General features: G+C 31.8%; 3 protein-coding genes across 4 annotated transcripts; 2 read left to right on the top strand and 1 right to left on the bottom strand.

Moving 5' to 3' along the window:
• The first annotated feature begins 702 nt into the window (after positions 1–702).
• On the top strand, positions 703–3,898 carry LOC108906461 (NEDD8 ultimate buster 1). 2 transcript variants are annotated; one of them, XM_018709716.1, is made up of 10 exons: positions 703–889; positions 950–1,209; positions 1,265–1,466; positions 1,919–2,076; positions 2,290–2,486; positions 2,607–2,768; positions 2,822–2,960; positions 3,021–3,252; positions 3,442–3,571; positions 3,650–3,898. In XM_018709716.1, exons 1-10 carry the CDS (start codon positions 761–763, stop codon positions 3,832–3,834), a joined length of 1,794 nt encoding a protein of 597 aa, XP_018565232.1. In that variant the 5' UTR covers positions 703–760; the 3' UTR covers positions 3,835–3,898. The 2 variants fall into 2 exon arrangements, with proteins under 2 accessions (XP_018565232.1, XP_018565233.1); XM_018709717.1 differs by lacking the exon at positions 2,607–2,768.
• Positions 3,882–21,984, bottom strand: LOC108906393 (cilia- and flagella-associated protein 44). Its single transcript, XM_018709622.1, has 23 exons — positions 21,590–21,984; positions 18,682–18,845; positions 18,495–18,625; positions 18,018–18,347; positions 17,598–17,840; positions 15,398–15,505; positions 15,090–15,284; positions 14,390–14,660; positions 14,192–14,303; positions 14,023–14,136; positions 13,199–13,969; positions 12,280–12,478; positions 9,990–10,178; positions 9,615–9,878; positions 8,929–9,128; positions 8,355–8,776; positions 8,116–8,284; positions 7,342–7,480; positions 7,071–7,261; positions 6,546–6,822; positions 4,784–5,181; positions 4,477–4,723; positions 3,882–4,273 (listed from the first exon to the last, which is right to left on the bottom strand). The coding sequence occupies exons 1-23, from the start codon at positions 21,982–21,984 to the stop codon at positions 3,929–3,931; spliced, it is 5,874 nt and encodes a 1,957-aa protein (XP_018565138.1). The 3' UTR covers positions 3,882–3,928.
• On the top strand, positions 10,790–11,828 carry LOC108906462 (proteasome inhibitor PI31 subunit). Its single transcript, XM_018709718.1, has one exon. The coding sequence runs from the start codon at positions 10,914–10,916 to the stop codon at positions 11,775–11,777; it is 864 nt and encodes a 287-aa protein (XP_018565234.1). The 5' UTR covers positions 10,790–10,913; the 3' UTR covers positions 11,778–11,828.
• Positions 21,985–22,722: the final 738 nt, after the last annotated feature.

Genomic DNA, 22,722 nt, shown 5'->3' with positions numbered 1-22,722 from the left:
CATTTTTCTGTATTAAATTATATATTAGATTTAAAACTGAAAAGACAAATAATACTATAAATAACTACTATTTCGAAATTTCTACATATACCTACCTTTCACTAGTTATTTTCTCGTTTTTCTATACTTGTTTGTGTACCTAACCCCCACATTGTTTATTTGAGTTTATGTTCACACTGTATTTAACCGTTATGTTTATATACGAAAAGTATTAAACTTTGTGCCTGTCTTTGTAAGGAATTTTGATACTTGTAGGGTTCAAGAAATACTTGATGTAAATGACATGTAATTTCACTCCTTAAATTATATTGATAACTACAAGTTTGCATTTTACCTTGTTGTGTTTAATAAAAATATACTCAAATGTTTGATACGTCTATTATTAATTCGTCAGATTCTTGATATCAATAAATTTGAAACGAAGTAATGTTTCCATAAACTTTTCAAATTTTTTTTAACTTCAGCAATTTACAGTACCTAACCTAAGTATTGCTATATTCAGAGTATAGACCTCGACCTCGGTAATTTACAGGATCTATGATTCAGGTGAGCTGCATATGTCTCAAAAGGAAGGTAGCTCATGATCATGAATTCCTTTTTTTAATGTTCTATATTTTCATTGGATTTGAGGCATCTTGATTGTGACGTCTGTGACGTGATTATCAAAAATCCATAATTGTCGGTCGTCACAGATGTGATATGTTCCATGGTTTGGTATTTATTTATTATACTGTATTAGTTTACTGCATGATTTTCAAAAATGGGTACCCATCTTCAAAAAGAAGATTGTCTTATTCAAATAAGGGATAAACTACGAAGAGATGGAGTTAAATTGTGGCTTCCACCTTATGTTAACTCTTCAAATAATTCTTCAAAAGACGATATTCAGGTAAAGATAAAAAAGTATGGTTTGGATTTTCTTTACTATAATTTTTTATTAAATTTGTAGCATCTGGCGGAAGATTATAGTAGTACTTTGAAAATACCTTTGGATCTCTGTTTGGAAACTTTATTAGATCTTCAAAGAAATGCACTGGAAAATTTGAAACAAAAAAATCGTTTTCAAGAGTCTGGTCTTGCAACAATCAAAATTAAAATATTGTTACCCGATAGCCCTCCAAAGATTATCACGAAGGAACTGTTATTATCTATGCAAACCAGTGATTTAAAAAGTATTATTAATCAAGAAGTCAATTTTTGTGCTGATCGGTACTAATTATATATTAGAGCATTTTTTCAATTTTCAATTTATGATTTATTTTAGATTAAAGTTAATTAGTTCTGGGAAAGTTCTAAATGATGCAGTCTCGTTAGGTAGTCAGGGAGTCAAAAACGGCCAACAAATACTCGCTATAGCAATATCGGAAACACCTACACAAGTGTTAGAAACGGAGAATCAAATTAAAGAACTGGAGAATATTAAAACAGATTCTCGCCTTCTTGCATTGGATAATGAATTTATGCAGGTAAACAGTAACCATCTACAGTACCGGTGTTGGTTACTAACAATTCATAAATTACATGGTTTCAAAGTTCCTGAGGTTTTATTATTTTTTTTTAATTAAGCTTATAAATTGTTAAATTCATGTTGTCATGTTAATAAAATTTCATGAATATTTGTGAGACTGACTTATAGAGCATTATTAGTTGATACTTAAATCTTAAAATTATTGGCAAAATTGTCATCATGTAATAATTTTCGGTTTAAAACTAATATTTGGTACTCATTCATGGTCTGTGATAAATAAATCAATTTTCTTCAAGTAGATTATGCCATATTTAATTCATATAAATCACTAACTATAAATTAAAAAAAAAAAAACATTTTAAAGACCGTACAACTGCAAAAAGTAGATAATTCTTAGGTATTTTAATAAAATTAAATATCTACCTAGCTTATATTATGTGTATCTAATAGCTTGAAGATCAGTTTGGGAATCCAATAAAAATACCACCCAATGAAAAAAAAGCTTTGATTGTGGCTATGACTTTACATGAAAAGGGAAAATCTGCATTAAAACGCCTTGATTATTCCAGAGCATTGGTGTTTTTCTTGGAAGCCGATGAGGAATTTAGGTGAATATTTCTTAACTTTGCAGGAATTCTGTTTTGTGACTAACATAACCTATGAAAATACATGTAAAATTAGTATTCCCCAAAATTCAGATGACCTAACTAATAAAAAATTATTTTAACTATTTTAATTTCAATGAACCACGGTAATAAAAAATGTGTTGTTTTACAATATTTCTTGTAACGATGCTAAAGTTGTCATAAATATAATTTTAGGCATTGCAATTCACAATTATTAAATACAGTCGACAACTATGCTCTTTTAAATTTGGACATAGCATGGTGTTACTTGTGTTTGGAAAGCTTTGCTCACCTTCCAGAGGCATACGAAAGGTTAAAAAAATGCGAAGAAAAGTTTCATTCAACTTATGGACCTAATTTGGAACGTTTAATTGCCGTTAAGGGAACTCCAGGTAAGACCATAAATTTACCTAGTTTAGAAGGATAATTAAAACTGATTTGGTGGGGTAATATAATGTAAAATTAGACAAAATATAACAAATGAAAATGTTTACTATATTTTTTATTTAAAGGCAACGAAGAAGCATTATTTATGAGACTTCACTTATTACAAGCTATCGTTTTATACCATCAAAATAAGAGATCCGATGCATTGGCTTTGTTGAGAAAAGCGGAAAATGAAATAAAAAATTTAAAAATTGATGAATATAAACTGACAGCTTTAGTAGAATTGGGTAATTATTTTTTTTTGGTCAATGTGGGATACTTATTAACACGAACATTTTAGGTTACTCTCCTGCAGAAGCTACTCTTGGTTTAAGGGCTACTAAGGGAGATGTGAATTATGCCGCAAACTACATTAATGAGACTAAAGAAAAAAGGGCTGAAAGGAGAAAAAAGGCCAAAGCTGAAGAAATTTTGAAAAAGTAAGCAAAATTAAATATTCACTTATGTACATAATTGTTACATTTATTTTTTTTTTTCAGGGAAAGGAAAAAACTTGGCAAGTGTGCTGATGGTGAACAGTATGTGGATCCCAATTTTGTCAAGATTCTAGTTAATATGGGGTTTAATAAAGAGGCTGCAAGAATCGCTTTGCAAAAAACCAATAATATTATATCTGATAGCATTCAGTATATACAAGAGAATCCTTTGCCAGGACCAAGTGGCACAAAAAGCAAGGAATTGTTGTCTCTAATAGAGGACCTAATACCTGAGGTAACTTTTTCCTGTGAAATATAATTGAATTGATATTTTTTGATTATATATTGCTTCTCCAATAATTCTAAACACAATTACACTATGATTTCGACGCATTTACAATTGTTCTACCTTATAATTTGTTAATAGAGTGAGATATTCGCGATGGCGTTTAGACAATAAGTATAGAATTTATAATTTTTTTAGCTTGAATCTGCTGGTTTTGATGCGAGAATGGCCAAATTAGCATTAGAAAAACATTCGGGTGATATAATGCAAGCTGCCGAAGAATTACTGGCAAACAATGGTATAGTTAGTGGAGATTTATCGCATTTGAGTAAGTGCAAGACTAATTCAATTTTATTTGATTTATTGACGAGGCTTCCAGTTAACTAAAAATTAAATTCGATTCTAGTAACTTCAGAGAGCATTGAAAATATCAAGAAGAAAAAATTAGAACTTGACGAAAAGAACGAGGCATTCAAGCGCCTTGCCGAAGACATATCGATAGTGGATGATGATTATTTGGATATCGACCTTGTGCAAGAAGAAATCTTTCTTAAGCAGTACTTGTCCTTATTGGAAAAAGATAATGTTTAAGAATTTAACTGTGCAAGTAGAAGTGGCAATTGCAGAAGACTAATATATTTTTTTAAACCATATATTACATTTATTTCCATTAATATTCGAAATTCTAAAACTTCATTACATATAAATAATCAATTCCACTACTAAACACCCTCTCTAGAATGACATTTAATATTTCCTCCATTTGTTCTTTGTAATAACTTGGAATACTCTCCACAGACTTCTTCAGTTCCTCGGGCTCTAACTCCTCTTTCTCGATACCGTCTTCTATTTTCTGACAGATTATCTCCAGTGACTTTTCCTCCATTAAAGCGTCATAGGGTACAGCATCAAGTAATTTTTCTATCATTCGAGCGATTACTTCGTGTGGCTTTTTCTGCGTCAACATCACTTCGTCTACTATCTCTTCTATGTACTCTCTAGGGCATTTTATGAAACTTTCATCGCTAACCTACAAATGAATTTGTACAAGATGTTTGATTAATAATGAAGAACAGCTTAATGTGATATTTTAAACATTTGAACAAATTTTGGATTTTTGATACACTTAGATGGAAAAAGAACATTTGATGAAGATATCAAACGGCCTGGAGAATTTTCCATTAAGCTGTATCTCATTCTTAGTGAAAGATTCTGTAATATGAGAATTCACACCTCTTGGATTTCAAATAGCTTTTCCGCGGATGATTTAATCGCATCTTGTTGTTCCTCGGTTGGTTCGAAAGGAATTCTGTTTAATATCTCTTGAATTATCTCTGTAACACTGGTACAATTTAAAATGCCATACAGGATATCTTTTACCATATTTTCCGTGGAAGAAAATTTAGAAGCTTTTGTATCTACATTTACAGTAAGTTTCTGCATAAGATCGGTGACTATATCTTCACTTTCTGTTGGGTAACTGAAATAGCACATTATTTTATTATTCTACCGATACATAGATAAATCTCAGTAGACTTACAATGTTGGCATGTTTATTTCTGTGGTAAAAATTTCCATCGGGGCTATATCGATTGATATATATTTATCATATTCCACCAATTCTGTATCCTCTTTCACTTCTTCCCTTACTGCAACTTTGGGTGGCAGTCCTTTGGTTTTCAACATTTTTATTTCGCTCTTAAGTTCTTGTAATTGCTTGTTCTGTTGTTTTAGTAGACCCTCTAATTTTTCAATGTCCAATAGAAATTGTTGATATGTTTTTTGATTCCTATTAAGGAATTCTTCTTTCTTGGGCTGATTATCTATAATTTCTACGAGCTCTTGCTTCTCTTTAGTCAACACCCTAAACAATTCGAGTTTGTTTGTATTTTCTTTAATCATTACGGTAACTTCGTTTTGAGCTGCAGATATTTTGTCCTGATAAAAATAAATAGTTAATTTATTTTCAACGCGTTTTCTAAGTCCGTGTAATAACTTGCGAAGGCTGCTCCTTGGGAAATTTTAGACAAAACAATCCAAGGGTCTAAAGCTGTTGGTTATATCCAGTGTTGAAGTGTAAAAATGTATCACACTTATTCAATTATGTAACTGTGAAGATGTCCGGGCTTAAGTTACACTAAAATAGCTGCATCACTTGTCGGTCATCTCAACTATGGCATACTTATAAGAACTAACGAGTTTGAAACAATAGTCTATGGCGATTCGATTGACGAATGGAATGGATCTTAGTTGTTGACTAGGTGTGGATATAAGTCAATGCTGGTGAGGGCATTAGTCCACAGAGTAGTTGTCTCTTACAATATCATGAAATAATAACCACAAAGTGTTTTGAAAAATTAGATAATTTCAAGTTTTTTTTTTTAATTTAAAAGAAGTTTATTGTATAAATTCTAAAACTATGCCGTGCATAAAAAATATATAGACATTTTTTCGTTCGAAATACAATTTCAAATGCAGTTAAAAATTTTAAAATCAATCAAAGTTTCTACTGTAATAACTTTTTACACCTATAAGCAAAGTAATTTTTGAAATTTAAACAACGAACCTGTAATTTTGACTTTAAAACGACAGAAAGTGTGTAGTTGTAAAAATTTAATATTGAGCCGACCCTCGAAAACCAATGGTTCTGTGTCAAGAATTATCCAAGGAATTAGTCTTTCCGCTATCAACTGAAGAACCAAGAGGTTGACAGTATGTACCAGGTTCGGTCACTGACGCAGCAACTCGTCATTCAAATATTTGAAAAAGCTGTTCCCATATTTATTTAGCCATACCCATATACAGGTCTGGTCAAGCTAAACATGGAGGTGGTAGAAAAGTATATGCCCAGTTGAAGAATGCGAGCTCGGGCAAACGAAATCCAAACATAGCTGCATTGGGCCACTGGGCAATAAATCACAGCTGTTGACAAGTGGTTGACAAATTGCCCAGCAGTGCAGTGCAGCAATACTGAATTTGGTGTGGTTCAGGTAATTTTAATTTATTGTAGGCACCTTCTATTAATCATTCAAAAATAAGAGGGATATTTTGTTTATTAATATTATTTCATGGCATTTTGAAACAGAACAAAACGAAATTTATATACAAATTATAATTTTTTACCTTTAGCAGAAAACTTTTTTAGGGACACCTATGAAAGTCATTAAATTTTATTGCCAGGCGTTTTTTTACATGTTCAAATAACTTCGGAAAGACTATACCTCCCTAATTTATGACAAGGACTTAGGAAACACCCTGCATATCTAATTCTCTTGTAACGAGAAACTATAACAACCACTCACTATCCATATACTAATTTCTTTGGCATATATTTCCTTAATATCTGTTGCCTTCATTCGCATATCAAAAACCATTCTCTTCAACATCACCTCCTCTAATTCATTAACTTGTGACTTTTGGAATGATTTTTTTATTATAGCCTCCTCGATTTCATTAATATCGATTACCTTTCCAAATTTTATTTGCATGGTGTAGACAATGTCGCTTTTTAAATTCATAATTTTCTTTTTCATGTACTGGATGTCCTTTTTCATTCTCGAATAATGATTGTGATAAGCACTAGAAATATAAGATATTATTTTTTATTTTATATTCCACGCCTATGTAATAAGGAAATATTTTATTTTATATAATGAGAGATGCAGCATCTTTTAAAATACATTTTAAACTTGCCACATACCTACCGTTATAACTGATTTTTTTTACTTGGTAGGTATTTTTTGTAGTTCTGTCGCAAAGCTAATACTTAAAGATTTACAGGGTGTTACAGGTGTTTGGAATGTAAAGGGTAAAATCAGTGTACTTACTCCAGTTTTCCTGTTTGTTCCAAAGTTTCCTGTTGTAAAATTGTTACTCTTTTGTATAAAGATGTTAGCTTACTTTTGGAAAAAACCAGTAAGTCTGATATCTCTGTTTTTTCAGGATCAAATCCATACATTTGGTTCAAGTTCAAAACTACTGTGCATATTACTTGATTCAATTGCCTTTGCTTTTCTCTCTTAAAAATTAAAAATGGAGTTTATCGACAGCCAAAAATTTAAGTAGATAATAATTGTTATTTTCTTAATTTTTACTTACTTGAAATATTTCTAATTCTGTGCGGCTAATCTCCAACTGATTCCTCAAGACATTAAATTTCTTTGTGTTTAATTCTATAGTTTTTTTCACAGTCTCTAATCGCTTATTTTCGTCTGCCACAATTTGTTCTACTTGATGCCTTTCGGAAAGTAATTTATGTATTTATAGCATAAAAATTAGTGTGAATAATTTTTAAACCGTTTTTAAACATCAGCGCATGCGTAAATTAGTTCTGCACGTAAATATTCATATACAGAGTGTAACTAAAATGTTTGGCTAAATTTTAATGGCGGATACTAACAAAATAAGTTACTATAAACATGTGTCTGAAAATGCTTCGTTTTGTCGTAGTTTTTTTTATTGTTCACAAATGTGTATGCGTAATATAGGTTGTTTTACATACAGGGACATAGTTTCTGGAGTGAATGTAATGAAATTTTTGCTCGAAATTTTTTTTTCTCCCAAAGTATTTCAAATTTGGTTCACTACTTTGATAGAGTATGTTCTGCAGCGTGCTTGGTGGGTGTGGACGTTTTACAAAAATAAATTTTTACTACATATAGCTATAAAAGACCGTTTTTGAGTTGAATGAAAAAAAAATCATCGTTTAAGCAATCGGTTATCTCTGAATGTAATAAAATATTTGCATCGGTTCCTTTCCCATGTTTGCAACTCGAAATAAATTAATTTTGAGCTCAAAAATGGGTAGTTCTCAAACACTTGCTTGTAACAACTCGTTTAATTAATTGTGAACTATTGTGAACCATTACTAACCTTTGTCCACGCAATTCTAGAGTAAGATTGAATATAGTTTGTTCGCATCCTTTGGGGCATACATTTAGATCTTGTTTAATGATACCGAAATCTCTAGAATCCAAGCTGGCTGCATCGTCCATATCTTCTGAACTTGAAGATGATGAGGAGGATGAAGAAGAACTTTCATCTGTATTAAATTGTTAATCAACAAAAGGAAATAATTTTTCGCATCTATAACTGGATATTTTGATAATTACCATCTGTTTTCGGCTGCTTCGGGGGTTTAAACTTCTTTTTAAAAACTTTCCTCAGAAAATCGTAAAATTTATTGCTATCTGTAGCATGCCTGAAGTGCTCCTGAATCTTATTTTCCTCAGCGTGGTAGTTTACAATACTGAATTCAAGTTCTTCTTTGTCATTCTTCAAGCTGTCTATTATATCTTCCATTTGAAGGAATGATTGCAAATTATTGTTGACTTTATTCACAAGACGTTCTTCATTGTCTTCACTATGCTTCAGAATGTTCAATTCGTGATTTAAAGTTAGTAGGTGGAGTTCACGGAAATTTTCGCCTACTAGTAGGGGAAGCCTACTTTTTTTTGTTTCTTTGATCTTGTTATTAAAGTCTAATATTTCTTGTTCCATCAAATTTAAAATGCAGTCTTGATGAAACATTTTCCTATAATATTACTTACAAATTAATGGAGTATTTAATTACCTTTTCAATATATATATTTATTATTTTGGATATACTTTAGTACGAGAGTACTGTCAAGCAACATATCTTTGTTGAAATTCAAACCAGTAATGTACGATAATAAAAGTAATTACCTGTTGAGTCTTCTTATACGTAAATCCATTTCCAGAGTTGTATCATTAGTATCAGATGTTAATAAGGTGTTCAAATCTAATTCTAAACTGTTTTCAATCATTTCATGATTATATGTACTTTGAAATATCCCTCCTTCAAATAATGGGAAATTTATTCGATGAGGTAAAAATTCCCTCTCGTTTTGATCTTCACTTGGGTCCTGGAAAATAAAGTATCTGTAGTAGGATCGTATTCGATGCAAAGTAGAGCAAAAAATTGTCGGTCTTTTATCAAAGGATAATTGTGTCATCATTTTTAGGACGTGTAAGATGAACCATTTTAAATTACATTTAAAATAAATAGTTTATGAGAATAAAAGAATTTTTGTAGGAACAAGGGTGCCAGACGTGAACTGATTACATTATGCATAAAGAAATTATTTAATTTCTAAACCCCTTAAAACCGTACTGCACTGGATCCCTTAACAGGCAATGATTTATTACTTTGCATCGAATATGATCCTACTATATATTTACATAAACAGGTGTAAAAATAAAATACATCCCTTGAAAGCTATGAATATTTTGAATCTGTAATATACCGAAGTATAATGATATTTCCCTGTTTCCGTGTCAGTTGAGTTTTTGTTTACTTGTATTAAATAATTAAAAATAATTATTTATAAACACTTCAAATGATTTCTTACCTGAATTATTTCTCTATTTGCTTCCATTTCTGTACCTTCCGTTAGTTCAGTGGGTAAAATGACTGCAGGTGTTAATTTTTTTTCAGGAAATTCGGATTCATCAATCTCCGGAATACTAGGTCCTTTCTTATGCATTTGTTTTGGCATTTCTTCCTGCATTTTAAGTATCTCATTTTGTTTATCTAGTAAACGATCTCTAATTACATATTTTTCATCTCTTAATTCACAAACTGATTGAATAAATTCGTGCATGAATTCGTATAACTAAAAGCAGAAAGAATAAAAGAGTTTTGGTGTTCGCCAAAATCAAAATATATTTTATTCCTTATTTTTAGATGCGTATCTTGCACGATAAACTATATTCGCTAACTCAACCTTTAAACTAGCATCCAAAAGTTCTTTATACTTTGTTACAGTTGTTTCTCTCATGTGCCTGGGTACTTTGTAATCATCACTTTCTTTGAGTTTATAATCTCCAATAGTATTTTTTGCTTCATTAAGAAGTTTTTCATCATCAGGATGATTTTTCCCCGGGATAGGTTTCTTTGCCGTGAAATCTGCCCACTACAATAATAAACATTTTAGTCAGATTCTATTGATTTGTATAGTCTGTTCAGATCCTCCTTATCTATTAAAGGAAAGTATTTGTACGATTACGTGCGTAGGTAGGAAATACCTAATCAATATCAAAACAATATCAATAATAAAAAAAAATAAATTTACATAGTGTACACTAAAAAATAATAAAATTAGGTGGTTAGTAGAAAAAATTATTTAAACTTTTATTTCAGTGTTGGACAAAATAATTTAATTCGTTTAAATTACGTACATATATGTCGTAATAGAAAAAAAAAATTGTTTTTATAAGATTTTAATTTTTCCAATTTTTAAAATTTATTATTCCTAGACTTCACAAATTTTTTTAAAGCGCCATCTGCATTGATTCCACGAAGATTTATTGGAATGTCTTCAAAAACAAAATTATGTTCTGTGAAGTTAGTAACAAATTCTAAGCACAATTCACAATTCTTTATTCTAAAAGTTCTAATCGCTGATTGGCTTCACAAATCCATCACATAAAAGAAATGAATAAAAGAACGCTGTCCATCTCACTCTATTGCCATGCTTCATCCTTGGATGTATAAATTTATGGATGAAAATACAAAATAAAATAACACCTACCATAACCTCTTCTAAAACTGACAGTAGATGATGACATTGTGTATTTTATTTAAACGATCCACTAGAGAATTCCAGAATAATTACAAAATTTTAGTGAATATTTAATTAAAACGAAATATGGCTACCGGCCTTTTTGGCTGGGATTTGCTGTATGCCAGCGTTGAGAAGGATATAAAGAGTAATCAAGATATTCTGGTATGTTTAACTCATTTGGTATTGGTGTCAAATGGTTTTAAATGTATCGGTTTGGGAGAATCAAAGAATATCGATGGATCTGAAGCTAAAAGTGAAGCTCTACCTAAAGGCTGGAATGAAGACTATGCAATAAGGTATGTCTTCCAAGGACGTTTGTATAATTTTAAAGCTACACCTTTGGATGATGGTGTAATGCTTAATCTTATAAGAGCCGACGAACGAACAGTTTCTTTATTACAACTTAATGCTGGTTCAGTTGCACAAAAATCTGGTACATTAGATGAAATGATTCCAGATCATAAGAATGTTGTGGACTTAATAAAAAGGCAATTAATTGATAAAGTGGTTGTTTCCAAAAAATCTAGAGAAATGTCAAGTCAAACAGAGCCCGAAACCACAGGAAGACGTTTAGATAATCCTTTAATGGTACCTTCAGCAAACCCTTTAAGAGGGCCCGCTTTACCTGATCCTTTAGGACGACCAGATATATTGGGCGTCCCATCAAATTATGGAAGATCGGACTTGGATCCTTTTGGCGGCATTGATCCATTGAGAGTTCCCAATCGTATTTTGCCTCCTACTGGTGGTGGCATGATTTACCAACCACCTCCCCTTCCGTCATTTCCAGGAGTTAATCCCGGTGTCCCACCAGGATCTATACCGCCTGGAGCAAGATTTGACCCATTTAGACCTCCACCTGACACTGATAGATTTGCTTCTAGAGGCCCTCGCAGACCCGACAATGATGAATTTCCACCCCCGGGGTATGACGATATGTTTATGTAAGGTATAAGGCTGTATTTGCTTTAGAATGTAAAATAAATAAGTGGAATTTAATAACGATGTATTTTTTATGGAACTGCAAAAATCGAAATGAATGATAGGTATTTAGTTATGCAATCGATATATTTTCATTTAAATATTTATTTTTTCTAAAGTTAAATATCTTTGTGTGTATCCACAGTTGCAGATTTTGCAACGAAGTTTAACAGGAGCATTTTGTTCATGTGCAATGATTAATAAAATCATGTTTTCCCCTTTCGCCAAAATTTGATTAGTTTTAACGTATTAGTTCGTGAATTTTTTGCATCTTGTTCTACATGTAAGTAACATGGACTGCTGTCTCACATATTTTTGTAGTGAATACATCTTATCTAAAAACCATACATCTGACAAACGTTTTCACTTGTCCACTTTGACGACGAATTTCTATCAGAACAAAAATTCTCCAATAGTGTGGTCAGTTATCGTTCGTCAGATGTATGATTGACATTGGATGATATCTTACCAATTCTGTACGTTTTTCCCATTTTGCTTTTCGTTGTCGGTATTTCTCTAACATCCTATTGAGTTTTGTGTCCAAATTGCGTTCTAGAACTGACGGTGATAAACTTAACAAGAAATATTCTAAACCCGATGATTTCGCTGGCTTTGGAGGTGGAGATTTTGGTGAAGGCTGGACTCTCTCTGGAGGTCTACACAGAGAGATTTATTTGATGCAAAATGAGTGTTATTACGTTGATTGCTAATGTAACTACAGAAAAACTATAAAGTAAGCAAATATATACTTAAATACAAAAAATTGTGTTAGTTGCAGTAAAAAATGGTCTCTTGGTGATAATATGGAAAATGTATATCTGTGATCAATTTGTTGTGCAAATGAATGTAATGTAAAGATTAATTGAAAAGAAGAGTGCAAAGAAGCTTTTAATGTACCGAAAAATAGCAAAAATAAATTATGTATAGCAGCACTCTTTTCATAACGCCATTCTATTAATTTATGGACCTACCTGTTCCACATCTCGATATTTAATTTACGAATTATTTAAAATTTATGCAAAAAATTCCATGCAAAATCAAAACACATGCTCTCTCACCTCATACCTGACTCTTTGAACAACGTCCTTTCCTAGGTTAGCAAACAAAATTATTTTTATATAAATTATTGTGGCTGTTTTTGTTGTTATGGTACAAACTTTTTTATAGTTTTGAAACAAATTAATTTAATAAGTTGATCTAATAAAAAAATTCGGTTAGTGTATAAATACTCCCTTAGCACCTAATTATTAAAAGATTAATCTGTGTACCAATAAATGTGTAAAACAGTGTAAATTGTAAAAAGGTATGTCAAATTTTTAAAACACAACTGCGTAAGTCAAAAACTAAGCTAAACACTTTTTATTTAGTTTCTAAATACTAAGGAAATATATATTGACCTGCCTTTCAACTGTTCCTCGATCAATTTTTCATCAATTATGCCCATTATGTCCCAAAATTCCTTCGTCATCACTCTTTGTCTTAGGCCCATGACATAAAGGTCTGGATTATTTATTGCTCTCACGGTATTGGGAACTTTATCCACAGGGTCTATGAAGTATTCTAACAGCTTCTTCATTTGAATTTCTGATTTTTCTACATCGTAAGCCAGTTTCCTCTTTACCAGCTGCAGTCTACTTTGTAACTTATTGTCTACTTCTTCCGTGACTCTTTTGTCTAATTCTAATTCCTCCTTGGGTATGATTTGGCTGGGCAATAGCTTCGAGTTCCTTAGCAACATTTTGGCATATCGCTCTTTCAAATTTTTAAGTATTTCTCTTATTTGGGCCTTATGTTCGTTTGCCAGTTTTTGGACTCTGTCATTTTCAGCTTTAATCTTCATTTCTTCCAGGCTTAGTTTTGTGTAAGTGTCTATATCTCTAACACACACTTCAATTAAACCACAAACGTCTGGTTCTATGTAATGTGGATACTCGTATCCTGTTTCGGGTCGAAACTTGTACGCAAATAAGTTGCCGTCATATCCACAGCTAAAGAAGAATCTTTCATTATGACCGAAGCACATTTTAGGTATGTAGCCATTTTGGTTGTCATGCATAGGGAGAATCCAATAGTCGGAAAGATCACGGAAATCATTTTTTACTCTGTTTATCCTTATTGAACCGTCTTGCATCGCAAATATTAAATATTTCATATTGTGGCTGAAATTTTAAATTAATAGTTTAAAGATTAGTAAGGAATTATAATAAATTACCAATATACATAACTACTGATTTCAACATCATCTGCATCATTGACCATCTTGTATCTTTGTGGGGTACCACTTTTCTGATTGATTAAATATTCATATATGTAACCAGCATCATACCTACAACAAATAATTTGTTATTGCTGTCAAAGATCTCCTTGCAGACATGTTGTACCCAGCCATTGATAACCAAATAGTATTATTGTTGGTGTACATCAGCCACAAAATTTGGTTAGGTGTTTCGGGAATAAATAAAGGTTCTAGCTCCTCTTCAGACTCTGAATCGGCTATTATGAAATAAGAAATTTTAAATTAATTGTGATAATTGACTTTTCAAATTCAGTTATTGGAAATGGAAATAGTGGACACCTACCCAAAAATGCATCTTCATCTATTTCTAGACCTGGGTTTTCCTCTTTAACTTTTTTTAGTTCTGACAGTTTCTTTTTTAGCTTTTTCGCTTTTTTTGCTTCAATTTGTTTTATTTTCTTATTTCTTCGAATTTGGGACTTGTATGTTGAAAAGCGATTATATCTTGGCTCAAGATTTAACAAGTAAGACTTGGATGTATAATTAACTCTGTCACAAGGCAGTTCTGCTTCCATCATATAACCCTGCATGCAACCTACCAGTACTGTTAAATCCTAAAATTGGTTTATGAAGAAATTTTAGACTTAACTTACTCTCGACTTAGCCTAGAAGTCCTAACATTGTCTTACAATTAGTCCTAAGGAGTTCTTAAACAAACACAAGCACAAGAAGAAAGAACGGGATAAATTACATGTCACTTATCCCATCTTTCATCAGTTGATAGCAAGGTATAAGCGATTTATAGATTGGATTCCTTTAAGTCCAGAGATTTCATACTTGCGTAAGACAAAAAAGTACATTTTTAAACCTACATTTGCAGAAATCTCGTAAAAAAATATGGACTTAAAGTTTCATACACTATTTTCCAAATGTAGGTACATTGTGCGTTTTACCTCATCATTGTCCCAGTTCATTATCACAGCCTGTATAAGTTATATTTTACCCTCATCCCCATCTGATACGTTTAACTAAGACATACTTACATCGGTTAAATGCCACGTTATGCAAGTGACAACATCAGGAGTTGGGAAAAAACCTATTGGGATTAAAGTAAATGTCTCTTCGCCAATGTTCAATTTGAAGACGAAAATGGTTTTATTCTCTGACCCGCTTACAAGGATAGAGCCTGATGGATTTACCGATATTTTGGTTACTGGCCTATTGTGTGGTTTAATTACCTAAAATAGTACAGTAAGAGATAAAAAAGTGATTTGTATATTTAAAAAAAAATTGTAGGTGTAATATGGTTTCTGCAGATATGTAGATAATTAAATGAGTGCTATTTTCATACCTGTATAACATGCAATGAGCAGTGATTTACATCAGCTATATGCACTAAACTGACTCGTAGTTGACCATCGTCGAATCCGCATATTATAATGTCTCCTGAGCGTACAATCTAAAATATTTTCAATATAAAAATGTCTGTACCAAAAGTTGTAACATAGGTGAGATGAGATACTTCTAGTGATTATGAGACGGGACTGTGTCATCTTTATAGTGATTGGTCAAGACAAGATTTTTAAAATGTGCAAAAGATAAACAATCGATATTAAGCTGAAAAAAAAATTGTTGAATATGCCAAATTTTTTACTTCTCCCAAAAAAGTCATATGATTTACCTACTTTTTGACTCAAATAGAAAAATTAAACAGATATAAATTTTATTTCTTAGTTAACTCCTGCTTTTCGTATAATTATAATATCTTAAATGCTCAGAGAGACTATAAATATAAAGTCTACGTCCAAAATTAACATAAAAGTCCTATAATTAATTTCCGGAAATTAATTATAGGAATTAATTTTGAATTTTTATTATTAATACCGAAAATATTGTTCATTATTCATACAAAAAACATACGAAAGGAAAAAATGTTAGGTCGATATCTTAGGCTCGCCAAATTTCATAAAAGTTTAGTGTCAGAAAAAATTTTTTTGTACTTACCTTTAGAGGAAATTTAATTCTCTATAAAAAAGGTCCTTAGAAGAAATCTGTCAAATTAATAATTTCTGAGATAATGGCAATTTTAGTAGAAAAATTGAAATTTTTCACAATATTTATGTTTTTTTATAGATAAAAAGAGATTGTTTAAATATCTATTATATAGGAAATTCAATTCTTTACAAAAAAGATCCTTAGGAGAAATCATGTCAAATTAATAGTTTTTAAGATAATGGCAATTTTAGTAGAAAAATTTTATTTTTCACAATATTTATGTTTTTTATAGATAAATAGTGATTGTTTAAAGATCTATTTTATAAGAAATTTAATTCTCTACAAAAAAGGTCCTTAGGAGAAATCATGTCAAATTAAGTTTTTGAGATAATGGCAATTTTATTTAAATATACATAGTTATTTTTTTATATACAGGGTGTTAATTAGTAAGTATGTGCAATAAATTCAACAGACGATTATTTGAGTGATTTTAAGACAAAAAGTTCATATAAACATTGGTGCGCAGATGCTTCATTTTGAAGATACAGGGTGTTAAACTTTAATTTAACCCTAACATGATTAGATTTATTAAGTCCAGTGGCGTCCCGAACAGTAGGTACCCTAACGAATATTTTTATGATTATTTTCTATTTTTTCCCCATGTTTCTTGTGTGGTCCAGGGATATGCAATTAAGTGGATTTTACTTTTTTTTCTACAAAAATTTATCAAGATATGAAAAACATTCGAGAGAAAAAAGTTATATTTTTAGTTGCTTAATCCAAAAAAATATAGAAATTACAAAAAAGTCGGTAGCTTACATTTTTTTTTTGTTAAAAACATAAATGTGAAAAATATCAATTTTTCTACTAAAATTGTCATTATGCCATTATCTCAGAAATTATTAATTCGACAGAATTCTTCTAAGGACCTTTTTTGTAGAGAATTAAATTTCCAATAAAAACAAAACAAAAAAAACTTTAAACTTTGACGAAATTTGGTGAGCCCAAGATATCGACCTAAAATTTTTTCATTTCGCATAAATTTTTTTTATGCATAATGAACAACATTTTCAGTATTAATAATAAAAATTAAAAAAAGCGGATTTTCAGCGCACCCTAATGCACACTAATGTAAGGAAATGTTTTAACATGTTATTATTAGAGTTCGACACTTCGGTGCATAAATGAGGCGCATCATCATATATTGAGTACATATTCAGTTTGTTTTTTGTTTTAATATAATTATTCAAGAGTTAAATTGTTTTTTGTTAAATTTAATGTATCATTTGCCACGAAAATGACGAATTCTAGCAACACGTGGCAAGAATACAGTTTTGTAGTCTAGTAACAAAATTTCCACCTCCGAAATTACACTCTTCTCTTAATTAGCTTAAAAACAAAGATTTTTAATCGACTTTTAACACTTTGTATCTTGAAAGTTAAACGTCTCCGAAATATATATTTATAGGAACTTTTTTCGAAGATTTGTGACGAAAATCGGCGATTAAAGTTTGGTTAAGTATTTTAGTTCACCATCTACATTCTTATACGTTTACCTTTGTTGATAACCAAAGCATGCAAGTTCCCTTAGCGGGAAAATCGAACTCGACGGCACGCACTCTCTTCACGTAGTTATAAATAAAAATTCTGCCATCTTTGCCCAAGGAAGCTATGTAGTTGTCGAAGGGACAAGCTGCGATGTCTACAATCTCCCCTGCGTGGCATTTGTAGAGTTGGACCGACGGTTTTGGCTCACTCTCCGTGTTCAGGTCGATCAACCATATGCCGCCATTTCCATCCTTGAACAAAGATAGTTTTTTTTTAATATCATGTTTTTTCATAATTTAGACTGCAAAAGCATTATATTTTAAATAAAGCGAGTAAAATCCTTCGTGTGCATTATTAGTATAAGTGCGCCCATATCAGGAACAATGCTGCTGGCGCCAGCCACGTAAAAACACGGCTTGACCACTTACTTGTGCATATTGGAAACTGTCAAGGGGGTCCTGGGGTCGCCTCTTCTCGATGCACATCAGCATCAGTCCCGGGGTATAAAAGTCATACGACGGGTCGATCTGAACAATTCTATCGTCGTCTGGAGGATCGGCTTGGTCTATTTTCTCATACCACCAAATACGCACATGACCATCCATAGAGACCGACCATAACTCACCTTCCTTCTCGTCGTAGTACAACTGGACGATGGGGGCGTCGTGACACGTTCTCCTCGACGTCCTGAATACCTCCAGGATTATCAGGCCTGCATCCCAGACTAGCATATTACCCCAAGAACATCCAGATATTACCTGCAAGGAAATATTTATCGTTTCTTAATTTTTTTTATAGATTAATAGTTTTAGAAATAATTTTGAGGAGGTAAATATTTCAGTTTTTAGTGGAAAAGGTTTTTTGATAGCAAAAATTAAAGGAGCAAAATTAAAGCTGTGAATTACCTTTTCATCTGGCATTGGTAGCACTCCCAAAATATCTGAATACTCTGTCTTTCCGAATCTACCCAACTCACCTTTCAATTTTAAACCTGTGAAGGTCCTAGCCATTTTCCAAAACTTTATGTGGGAGAGACCTGAAGAAATTTGAATTAATCTCGCGGAGTATTTAAAATAAAAAATTAAAAAATACCGCAGCTGGTTATCTGGCCGGTGACGTATGGTGAAAATTTTACCCGGAATACTTCATGCACGTACGATTTACTCCTTAACAGGATTTTGTGCTCGCGCCAGTTCCACACGGTGATCAGGAAATCTGGTTCACCGCTTTGCGATACCAGCAATTCACCATCGGGACTAAACAAAAGGATATATAGTGATAAAAAAACTGTCATATTACTAGATGCAGCATGAACCAAGTTTGTTTTGTAAACGTTGTAAACAGAATTTCAAGGTAATTTGTCCGTATTAGATTGAAGTTCATTATGGCAATAATTAATATCTGATATAGATATAAGTATACAACTTTAAATCGTCTGCATAAAGAAGAGCTTTGCAATTTAGTGACAAGACAAAGTCAGTTATAAATGTTAGATATAACAGAACTTTCTATGCGATAAACAAATTAATTAGTTAAATCTTTATTTGGTAGTTTTGACAGTAGAATCGTGGTCCAACATAAATAATATCTACCTGATAACCATAATCTAATTGCATTGCATATATTATGCTGTCCCTCTGTACAAATTCTTGATTTTTACATCCTTAACTACAGCTAGAAATGTACTTCTGTCTTGTTATGATTAAATTAAGAATGACTGTGCTCTGTTTTATATAATAACAAAAAAATACCGAATTAAAATACTTTCTATGAATATTTCTATCTTTGTATGTTTTATCATTGATTAGTGTTTGTTTGATGGAAGGCATATGAGTAAACGTAAACTAATAAACTGTTTATTTTACTTCAGAGTTTTATTCGCGTCCTTCGAGTCACATTTAAAGACTCCATCATAAAATAATCAGATAAAAAAATGTTGTAACATTGTTATAAAAGGGGTCCCAAAAAAAACGTAGGATTATTTATGAGGAAAAAAGATTTTATTACTTAAAAAGTTGGCAAAGTTTGTAGACGTTTTTAAAGGGTAGACATTGCCATAAAATATGAAAAAGGATATTGGACAGATGTCCCCTGCGATTCATTTGCCCGACTTCTTTTAAGAAAATTCTGTATCACGCTTTAGCACACCAACTGCTGAATTTCATAGAAAACTCACCGAATTAACTAATCTTTTCAAAATAATTGTTTCATTCGGGGCGTCCTTTCTACCGAAACTTTCACATAATTTGAGAACAGTCTCACCTACACACTCTCCGTACTTGCAATTAATTTTCACAATCTTCACTCGCTCATCTGTCGTATAGCCAACGTGACTACTACATCATACTGTCAATTCTTCGGAATAAAAATAGTGCTTAATTCAAATCATGTGCTACTTTTGGGACAAGTTATAAAGAGAAAATATCTGGAAGATACTGTGATAATAGTGACAATCTCCACATAAATGCTACAGTGTTCAGAGTCTATAATTTTCATTGAACAATTCATCGTCTGGAATAAGATTGTTCTAAAAAATTTGATTTTATTAGTTCTTCATAATTATATCCATACTTTACAAGTAAATGTAAATGTATTCTACACATTTAGTTATTCCTATATAATTTGAGTGAAAGACATGAACAAATTTAAAAGGTCATCATCTTCAAGGAAATCCTGCAGATATGCTTTTGAAACAAAATATAGTTTATCCTCAGCAATTTATACTCACTGAACCACTTCTCGCTTCCTCAGCTTAAAAAAATAAATCACGTTAAGTCAGATTTACGTTTCGAAATTATTATCAAGGTCAATACATTCTATTGTTTTGTAACCGTAGTACATTTTTTAGGAAGTGACTCGATTTAAATAATACTTGGAATTTACGAATGACGAGTCGTTGACAAAATATTACCATGCAATTTTTGTCTCAAAAATCTTTATACTATAGGGATTGATGGAACTGAACAATTAGTAAATCAAACTCAAATCAATGTCATATGCTTAATGTTTTTCCAAGCATATATCAGTAGGTACATAGGAATATAAAGAACATATTATAACACTAAAGAATATCAATTTTTTGTCGAGGTAGAACCATTACCTGAAATCCGTATTGGTATAAATTTTGGCTGCCCCACCTTTCAAGACGCAAATTATATCCATTTTGGGCCACCCATAAATTATTATCACAGGACGTTTACCAGATTCTGCCACGGCAAAGTGAGGATAATCTGGATTTGGATTTTTCTGTAAGTAAATAAGACCGTAATATTATAGCCTCGTTTAAAGTTAGAACTATTTACTCTAATATGTCCAATACCTCCTCCAAGGTAACTACGTCTGAACTGTTTAGTTCTGGTTTTCACGTGAAAGAATACTATGAAGTTTCCCGATCCGTAAACTAATGTGTCTTCGTCCAAGACTACTAAATTGAAAGGTTTTCTGCAGTTGTAGCCGTATAGAAAGCTATTAGTATATTAAGGACCAAGGACCTATATATTTGGCTGCGTTTGCCTATCACAACTTTATTTCTTAACAGAAAAACCATATTTACCGATTTTTTCTTAAAATAATTCACTTTGCGTAACTCTAACTGCTGAGGATTAAAATGGGATAGGTCATCATTAAATATGCACCAACTACGATTTTTTAACAAAAAATTGCAATATTTCATAAAAATTATATTTTACAAAAACTGTTTAGGTACTTTAGATGCAGGAAAAGCTATAGCAGCGATATAGAGAAATTAATTCTGCATCTCCTGGCATAAAAATATACAGAGTGTTGTATTTGAATTTTACGAAATTTTTCAATTCTCTTGTTGACAAGTTTGGCATCACTTTTTTCTGCTCTATAGAACCTTGACCAACGTGTCTACCGTGCTTTATAAAATAAAGAAATGGCCATTATTTTCATATTCCGTCGCTTAAATTTTTATCTTTAAAATACTACACATCTTAGTTTAAAGTTAAAGTTTATATTGCGTATATAAAAAGGATACTCAAATTGTAAAATATCCATCGGTAAAGTGCCACTTTCGCTTAGATGAGGCCCCGAGAGAAAATCATCTGGATTATAATAGTTAGGCTCCTCTTCCTCTATTTCTTCTTCCTGAACAGATTGCTCATGCTTCTCGACTTCCTCCTCCTCCCCAATTTCTTCTTCATCGAGAGACAGCTTCTCTATTCTTATTAATTTCTCTTCCTCCTCCTCCAATACCCCGTTCCTTTCTTCGTCACCGTCTTCGTTGGGCGCATCGTTAGATTTTTCACCTTCACTTTCCTTACCTGTCTCTTCCACTTTTGCTTCGTCGTTTTCTTTTTTATCACGTTTCTTTTTCTCCCTACCTTCTGCATCTAATGGTAAGTCTTCCAAATCTTCGTCGGTTTGTGACATTGTTTCCACTTTCACTCAATGTCACGTCAAGCGCCAGTCTCTGAAGTTTTTGATTGCTTGATCGATTTTCGGCTGCGGTCATGGAAACGTTTGTTAAGGTATGGGAGAAAGAGATAAACTGGGAGCTCTACGAAGTGATAAAAGTTCATTTCACCACTGGTTGATGTAACTGATTTTTTTTAGTTTTATACTGAATTGCTTAAAACAGTACATGGAAAAAATATAAAAAAATACTATACAGGGTATTTTTTAAATAGTACCATAAAGGGCTGGACATCAAAAAATGAGACGATTTTTTCCCATCAACCATGATCCTATCATTTTTTGTTTTTAAGGTGCGTTTAAGTGTGAAATATGATTTCACACTTAAACGCACATCAAATTAAAAATCAAAATCAAATTTAAGTCCAAAGAACAATGCCACTTATTAAAATTTGGTACAGGTGAACACTATTTGTTTGTGCTAAATCTGTTACTGTTTTGAACATTCTTCAGATGTTTGTGTAAATTGACACTTCTTAAAAATATCAAAGTTTTAGGGATAAGGTATACCTCCTAAAATTAGTAAATGTTTATCATGTGCATATTTTAATTTACTGAGCTTGATTCATTTAAAAAGTAATTCGCAATCCAATTTGATAAATAATTTCCAATGTACCTGAAAATATCCATACAAAGGTACATGTTATTCTCCATAAAAAAAATTTCATATTGAATAATTACTTCAAATTTGGTAGT

The sequence above is a fragment of the Anoplophora glabripennis genome, unplaced genomic scaffold (assembly GCF_000390285.2).
Source record: "Anoplophora glabripennis isolate ALB-LARVAE unplaced genomic scaffold, Agla_2.0 scaffold47, whole genome shotgun sequence".
Taxonomy (NCBI): Eukaryota; Metazoa; Arthropoda; class Insecta; order Coleoptera; family Cerambycidae; genus Anoplophora; species Anoplophora glabripennis.
This window is presented reverse-complemented; position numbering and strand designations above follow the sequence as displayed.